General features: G+C 43.0%; 1 protein-coding gene across 1 annotated transcript; it reads right to left on the bottom strand.

Moving 5' to 3' along the window:
• Positions 1 to 7,741: 7,741 nt before the first annotated feature.
• LOC148022323 (pentatricopeptide repeat-containing protein At3g29230-like) lies at positions 7,742 to 8,332 on the bottom strand. The gene has a single exon (XM_087696836.1). It carries the CDS (start codon positions 8,330 to 8,332, stop codon positions 7,742 to 7,744), a length of 591 nt encoding a protein of 196 aa, XP_087552962.1.
• Between the last annotated feature and the right edge of the window lie 739 nt (positions 8,333 to 9,071).

Below are 9,071 nucleotides of genomic sequence, written 5' to 3'. Positions count from 1 at the left end.
TGGAGGAAGATGACGACTTCTTCTGGCGGCGTGCTGGCGGCAGTTCTTTTGGTGGCGTGTTGGCGAGCAGCGGCGTCTCCCTCTCCTCCACGACGCAGCTCCTTCTCCCTCCACGGAGGACTCCGCAGCTCCCCCCCTCTTCCACGGCCGCCTTCCTTCACGCCGCCCTCCCCTTCACGGCAGTCTCTTCCTCAAACTCACCCTCCTTTCCTTTCTTCCCCCCCCTCCACAAAGGGGGTTCTTATACTCCAAGGGGGGGAGAGGGGACCTCCCCACGTGGCCCGTTGCATGGCTCTCTCCCCCCACCTCCTCATGCTGCCCTTACTAGCCCATCCCTTTCCCCCAGCCACACATCGGCTGGGGAAGATAAATTCAAAAAAAAAATTGCAATAATTCCACCCTTATCCCCTTAGCCTCCTCCCAAGAGGGAGTTTTCCCGCGGCTATGCAGGTTTGAATCCCCGGCCTTATTTTCCTAAGGTGGAGTGCCTCCAATTCTCGCGTGTGGTTATAGATTAGCTGCTGGCACTGGTGATAATCTTTGCACGAGTTTACGATGAGAGCGGGAGGTCGGTTTAGTAATATTCTCAAATGGGAATATTACACTCATCACCTGTAATTGTGTCCCTCTATCGCAGACAACCCGCAAAGGTAATCCGCCTCTTTTCTTTGGATGCTTCCAAAGAAATCCATCCTTGAGAAAATAACCATAAGCTTTCCTTCTGATCTTCTTGAACTCTTCATCTGTCCATTCATCTCTTTTGCTTAGTGTACTAAGGTACTTGCCAATCTACAACCAATCTCCAACATAAAGTTCTTCTATGAAAGCCACAATATCATAGACATGACAAACATGATCAATCATAGTGGCTGAAATTTCTGCATCATCCTCTTCTGCAAATAGCATCTCCTCATCATCATATCTGGCTCTAGACAACATATCTACCACTGGATTATCCTTCCCTGCTATGTGTTTAAATTCCGGATTTAATGACTTGATGTATGCAATCCATCTCAACATAGCTATATCCGGAGTAGAGCAACTCGTAATCATACCAATCAATGGCAAGCAATCTGTCTCTACCACAACTGAAGCTCCAATAAAGTACTCCTTGTCACATTTGAGAGCCGTAACAATCCCCAATAACTCCCTCTTGATTTGCGGATATCTCCTCTTTCTCTCGTTTAGGACTTTCGCCCCAAACCGAATAGCATACCTGTTTCCATCTGCATCATCTTGACCCACAGCCCAACCTATGCCAATTGGACTAGTGTCAACTATCAATACAATAGGCCTTCCGCAATTATAATCCGCTTTCCTAAGAGTAGGAGCATTCTGCAATAACTTCTTCAATTTCTGCATGGTTCTAGTGTGGCTCTCATCCCAATAGAATTTCTGCCCCTTTCGAAGCAGCTGGTATAAACAATTTGCTATGTGTGCAAAATGAGGTATCCAAATCATATAAAACACACAAGCTCCAATGAATCTCTGTACCTGTGAAGTGGTAGAACAATACTCCGCAATCTTGCCTATAGCATTCACCTTATCAAGTGAGGGTTTCCTGCCATAATATCCACACATATGTCCAACAATGACAACCTCATTCACTCCAAAAACAGATTTTTTCCCTGAAAGTGTCAAGTTCACTTCTTCTAACCTGGCTAAAATCTTCTCACAAGCTGAAATATGATCAGCCACAAAGTATCTGCATCCCTGCTCATTTAGACTCTCATTCTTCTCTTCTTCTGCACACCCCTTAATGGGCACATCATCCAAGAAAGGCATAGTAAGCTGAGGTATATAATCACGAAGAACCTTATGCATGGCATTCATCATATGCGCAACAGAATTAGTGGAACCTTGAGGCAAGGTACACATCCTGACAAGCCCAATAGGAGTTCTCATGGTGGTTATATCCCTACTTTCCAAAGCCAGCTGAAACTGATCATATCCTGAATACAAATCACCTAAAGAATAGATGGCACGTCCAGCAAATGCTTCTGCAAACTCATCTACAACTGGACCTATACCAACATTCCTGATAGTAACTCTGTTTACTGGCTGCATGTCATGTATAAATCGGAGAGTACCATTCTTCTTTGGAACTGTAAACCACCTGTTTGAGTATGGTGCACATGAAGGCTCAAGATTTCCCATCCTGATTTTCTCATTCAATAAATCAATCAGCTTTGGCAGGTGTGCTTTAGGCATTGGAATAGGTCGGAGATTCCATGGAATATGAGGAATAGTAAAGATCACCATAGGAGGAAAAATATCAAGATTCACACATCCAATCTCATGCGGGAAAAAAGCAAATCTCCTTCCATGTCGCTCAAGCATCTCCTGAAAGCATTGCTTCTCTGTGGGTAGCAAGAAATCACCATTTCCAATTTCCAATTCAGCAAGAGTCTCTGCTGAAAATTTATGGCCAATATGCTCCGGATTCCTCAAAATTGGCTATTTGGCAGCCCTCTCTATTTGCTGATCACTGTCAAGTGGAAGCGGTACAGCTACCGACTTCACCTTCTTATCCACAGTTTTGTATTTCGTGTCAACCCTGGCTTCATTATGCTCTTCTGCATTACTCAAATCTTGCTGTAAATCAGCAATTCTGCACTCCAATGGCTGAATATCCTCAGCCCTCTGCTCTATGGACTGCATAGGAACAGCCCTTAACTCTGGATGCTGAAATATTTCAGCAGTAAACTCTGTTGGCTGAAAATTTTCAGCCCTCTGTGTCTCTATAAGCTGATCATAATCAGCTGGAAACTCTGTTTGCTGAATTTCTTCAGCACTCAACACTTTTTGCTGAATCACCTCAGCCTCTGATTCAATCTGTGACACAAAATCTACAATTTCATGAAACATGTCCAGGGATTTCACTAATACATTACTGTGACAACTCTGCATATCAGCTTTCAGCATATCTTTCATCTCTTCCATCGTATCTACACAAATCATACTGTCATACATTCCATCTATGTGCTCATCATCCTCTAAAATTCCTGCATTTTTCAAATTTTTCTCCTTCCTGCATATGTACTGCCTGGCAGCTCTAGGCAACCTAGAAATCTTTTGATAGCTCATCGAACTGTTTGTTGAAATCCCAACAAAACCGAAGGTGAAAACACTGCTACCAGGAGGCAAGAACACCAATCTCCTCTGCTCTGTACCACCGTCGTCTCGCGAAACGGCGGTACCTAATGAAAACCCAAATCCCTCATAGTGGGCAAAGGTGCATCTCTGAGAGTATCCCTGTTTCTAACATGGTTCACACACACAGTCATAAACTGAACTGCTCTCATACCATCTTTACTACGAATCCGTGCATAAGCAGATCCATCATCCATTACCTTTGTTTCCATGTGCATCTCTGTGATGAATGGCTGTCCAAGAATTACAGGATAAGAGCATGAATCGTGCACAAAGAAATGGAAATCCTCCTCTACATCTCCAATAGAAACCCTGACACTGGGACAAGCAGCATACAAATCACCTGCAGTGTTGTTGGCAGCTCTCATATGCCACCCATGCTCTACATCCATAGGCCATCTGTTACTCTCATAAACTCCACGAACTATGAGATTAATCTCTGAACCATGATCCACCAAAGCAACATAAGGCACCTGTTTCTCTCCAATTTTTACCATCGTCTCTGTAGTTGTCCTAGCCCAATGACTCCGCGAAAAGTGACTACACGGTATCAAGACAGGCTCATCAGTTTCAGCATAATGCATAGGCTGAACCCTCTTCTCTACTTATGGAAAAACAGAAGCATTCTCAACCATAACCTCATCCTCATCCTCATCCAACTCCCCAATCAAAACTCCCTGTGTATCAGTAGTAGGCAATGCATGTCTTTTCCTCTTCAGGACCTCCTGAAACTGATCTTGAAACTCTCTTTTCGAGATGCCCAAAACCTCAGAAATAGTGAAAGTCACCTCACTGCCAAGTATCTTGTCATTAAAGATTTTCTTCATGTCCGTAGATGTCTCAATATCGGACATCAAAAACCCTGGCTGCTTTCTCTCTCTAGGCTCTTGCCTCTTTTCTCTCTTTTGAACATCTTCCATCTATCGTTTTGGCCCTAGTCTCAAAGACGGTCCTGCAGTAGGTGGAGTAACAAACTCACCCCCTCTAGTCTTTTTAGCTGCACTTGGATTTTCTTCATCCCTCTTACGCTTCTCCTCAACAAGTACATCTGCTCCCTGAAACTTAGCCAAATAAGCATAAATAGAGTACCTGTCAACAGGCAAATCCCAACCTGTCTCTGATCTGATGCTAGACCCTGCACTAGTCAAAACAGTTTGCTGAATTTTTCCCTTGTTTGCAGTCTCCATAGCATAAGTCCATAGTGCTGACTGATTCTCTGATCCCTTCTCAATCTGGACTCCATATGCAGAAGCATCTCCTCTACCTGTCACATAAGAAGTACGCGCAGCCATGTCATCCACTAACTTCTTCATTCCGCCTTTCCCAAAGTTGATAGCAAGCGGAGCTCCTGTTTTAGTCAACCAAATCTTACCATCTTGTCCCCAATATACCAAATTCTTCCTCCTTGCATCCTGAAAAGATTCACAATCCCTGAATTGCTGATGGTCCGTACTATCACACCAAATACATCTCCGATCTCTTCTAGGTGCAATAGGAGCACTCCTAGGTGCAGTAGGAGCACTAGAAGAAATAGTAGGCGCAGTAGAAGCAAACTGCTCTTTCAATTTTCCCACCAACTCCGCTTTAACTGACTCCAGTGTCAAATCCGTTATGCCTTTGATTATATCATCAAGAGACGTAGGCACCGATGGAGTGGATGGTTTTGGAGCAGAAGGTACAGGCATCGGTCGTGAAACAGGAGGAATAGGAGGAGTGGAAACAGTAGGTACTGGCATAGGCCAAGAAATTGGCTAAGGAGGAGAAGAAATAACAGGGATAGAAGCAGGCATAGGAGCAGAAGACAGTGTCGGTGTCATAGAACCATTCTGTAGACGGGTCTTCCATATCCTCCACTTGGTCAAAGTTGAGACTGCATCCTGGGCATCCTGCCAATCCGTTTTAAGTCCCATAGGCTTCGTGCGATCCTCAAGAAGCTCTCCCAATTCTTCTCGAAGAGCAGGATCTGCAGCTTGCAAGAAAAGCTCAACTTTTTCAACATCCAATGCTCTTTGTTCAATGGCATCAAGCTGACTATACCTTTCTTCAAATTCCCAAATCAACTCTGAAGCAGCTAGACCTTTGTTTGGCATGTAGACCCACTCTCGGAATGACCGCCGTGTAGCCATCCCAAAGTCCTCAAGGAAATATTCTTCTTTCAGGGCCTTAAAATCTTGCCAATGTGAATTTTGAATAAAAAGATCAGTCACTTTTGCCCTCAAGGCGGGTGTGACAAGACGAAGGAAGTACTTACTCATAAGTCGAGCTAGAACTCCAAAAAACCCCATCTTGATCTCATATGTCTTCAAATATGTTGAAACATTACGGCCATCAAATAGCTTCTTCTCATTCTCAACTGCTTCAATCGCCTTAGTCGCGCTGTATGCATTCTCCTACTCCGAATATAGTTGCCTTTGCTGAGACAACTGCCTGTTGATGCAATTGTTGCTGCTGCTGCATATAGAATCGTGTCTGCTAATTTTGGAGCTTCATATACATGGACATATTCTGCAAAATCTGCTTTAGATCACCTGTTGAAGTACTTGATGCAGCAGTCATTGATGGAGCTGAAGTAGAGGACGCAACTGGAATTGTAGAAGAGGCTGAAGTATCTCCCATCCTAAAATTTCTGCGATGCTTTCACGTCAGGTTCACCAAAGATATCGAAGGGTTTCGAAAGCAATGTCGCGACTTCATAAGTCCTTGATCAATTTCAAGATAGAAGATCAGTTCTAAAATAAGAGATATTGGTGATAAAAGATGGATCAATGGATCATCTTGTGTTAGATCTTTTCTATTCAAAGTCGTGCACAGTTGAGAAGTACAAGGTTTCTAAATTTGAAAATCACAGCAGCAGAGATGTATTTACAAACAATTTGCCAAAGATTTTGCAATTCATGGCCACACTCAGGAAAGCCTGAGCTTACAAGTTGTAAATGGACACCTTCCCATTCTTAGCAAGAATTAGATCTTTGTATACAATGTTTCTGAAGGTTGGCTTATTGAAAAGTGCAGTTGTCAATATCATAAGTGTTTAGAACTAGTCAGGGTCTGGTCTAAACTCTCTGTCACTATGTTACTTAATCTGAATTCACTGTTCATCCTGTATACATTCAGCATATCCAGGTAGATAAGTGATATTTGTGTAAGGAAAGGCTATCCAAGGGAGCTTGCAACACTTGTATTTGTCCGAAGTATATTCAGCACCGGAAGGAAAGGCAGGCTAATGTACCCTGTTCTGCAATTTTTCCTTTCAAACATAATTCAGTTTCTATTGGCATGCTTCAAGCTCATGCTCCAAAGTTGTTGACAGTCTTCTTTTGCTTGCTTTAATTGAAGTTGAAGATCTCTATTCATCTCTCCAAAACTCCACAAATGCTTTGAATCATGTAAGAGAACACCAAAGGATTCCAGTCTCACAGATAAAAGATGATATAATTATTGTTGACGCCACAGTGGCAGACCAGATCACTTCCTGGAGGAGCAGCCATGAACTTCCAGATGTATACTTGGGTGAACATGTATGCTTGTTATTAAGAAAACTTCCCACGAGGCTGCAACTGTTGATATTGTTTGTCTTTTCTCTGAGCTAACTCACTGCCTCCTCTTTATCAATCTATTCCAAAGTTGCAACTAGTCGACGACTTTCTCACACTCTTTGCTGTAACACATAACGATGATGTGGCACTCTTCGTTGTAGTTGTCAATGCCCATGGACAGCACCTGGCCTCCCACCAACAGACGCTCTCCATGTAGTGAGGATCCATGGTCTTGTAATCATCCTTGAAATTGATCCAGCCAAGTGATTCCTCCCAATGCTCTTCTGTATGTTCCCAGATGGGCCTTCCTGTCCACTATCTTCTGCTTTTCTTCTGGGTATCGACCATTCTCCTCAGTTGATCTCTTCCCCCCCCCAGAACTACAGCCTTCTTTTCTTTCTTTTAGCATTCGATCCCCTCCTCTAGAATATCCACACTCTTTTTCTAGCATGGCGAAGGCTTTTCCCCTGTTTTCATTTTCTGCTTTTTCTTCCCCCTTCCGACTAATAAAGCGGTTGGCTTTTCTCCCCACCAAAAAAAAGGTGACCTCGCCCAGATTCCTTGACACTCATTCATTGCTGTTGGCTGTTTTTTTTTTTGGACGAAAAAATGCATTTAGAGGTTGCCAACAGGCAAGAATAATTGCTGATAAGCCAAATTTCACATGCCAAGAATGAAGATGGAAATCACGAAGCTCAGCTATAGCGAATAGCACACCTAGTAGCATCACTGACCCTTTCATCTCCATCTCTAGACGAATCTAGTATTTCAAGAGCCTCTTGGAACTTGGCCAGAGCTCCATCAGCTAAGGTCATTTTCCTTTCATGGCTTGGTATAGGTAGACTCTTCCTCAAAGGCAATGCATCTTGAGCATTGAGAGAGAACTGTGGTATCCGGTTCAGTCTAGGAGCATTGACAGAAACATCTGGTGACTGCAATAACACCGGTTTCTCCTTAAAGCCATGCTTTCTTGGTGGGGATGCTAATCTTTCAGCCATTGGATGATACATGTCAAAAACTGCTGCTGCAACTCTATCTGGTATTGCTGCTATTCAACTCTGCACCGATGCTTTTGTAGTTTGAGAGGGATTGTCCCGAATGGAATCCCGACCTTTAGGAGTTGTTTGGCTTGGGCTGCCAGCAGCTAGAAACAAATTAGTCATGCAGACATATGCTGCAGCACATTTATCATCCAATTGTAACACATGCTCAAAGGCCCAATTCACAAGCTCCACATTTACCCATTTTCGACAAGCACCCAACAGGGCCAAATCAGAGTCTGGAACATTCTGAATGACACTTATTGCCTTGTCAAAGTGACCTGCACGACTGAAAAGATCAACCAGGTAACTATGATGTTCTGAACTCGGAATGATACAGTAGACAGTGCGCATAACATCATAATATATTTGCCCCTCCTCCACTAGACCTGCATGACTGCAAGTAGTAAGCAAAATACTAAAGGTGACACCATCTGGCTCAATACATTCTCCTCTCATTTTGTTGAATAAGTTGAAAACCCTTTCAGCCTTACCAAGCCGAGCATATCCTACCATGAATGCAGCCCAAGAGACAGTATCATGTAATGGAAGCCCATCAAACGTTTCTTGCGCTTTGGCAAGTGCACCACACTTGGCATACATGTCCACCAATGCAGTGCCTGCAGACCTCAGCGACACCGAACAAGTTCCAAAATAGTGTGAACCTTTGGTGCCCTTCACTTAATTTCCATTGCAATGATACCGAAAAGAAGTATTTGTACGGCTGAGCTAGTGGCATACCAAAAAGATCCACTTATTCCATATGTAAAAGTCTTATTCGCTAACTATAATATAGTTGAAACCCATGTCCAATGGCTGACAACATCTGGATAGACACCCTCTAATTACATGTGATGATAAGAAGCAAGTGCCTTGACAAATGGTCCATGTTCAGCATAACCTTTTTGGTGGATTCCACATCTCGGATGCACAGCAGTACGACAACGCACTCGTAATAAATTAAGGTTAGGATTTATTTCTAACCAATTGATTTATTTATGTAGCTGAAGACTGCTAGATATTCACTTTTGTCGGTTTAATTGTATTATTTTACTAACAATTGTGAATGCTTCAGTTGATGTGTAGAGATAGCAGGAGTGGCGGAGGAAAGCATTGGAGGATAGGGAGTATTCGATTTATGGATTATATTTTGATAGGCGCCACGCCTATATTTTGTCACGCCTATTTATTGAGGCGTCGGATATTTATTATTATTTTGTATGCACATGGGCGCACGATTATGTTATTTCTATTTGGACATTGTATTGGGCGTGCCAGACTCTTTGGGCACCGTCCATTAGCTTTATTCTTATTTTGTGTTAAAGCAAACTCAAAATCTAAA

The sequence above is a fragment of the Lygodium microphyllum genome, chromosome 17 (assembly GCF_053477565.2).
Source record: "Lygodium microphyllum isolate KBCC chromosome 17, Lygodium_microphyllum_v1.1.10, whole genome shotgun sequence".
NCBI classification, from domain to species: Eukaryota; Viridiplantae; Streptophyta; class Polypodiopsida; order Schizaeales; family Lygodiaceae; genus Lygodium; species Lygodium microphyllum.
Note: the sequence above shows the minus strand (reverse complement) of the source record. Positions and strands in the feature narration are given on the sequence as shown.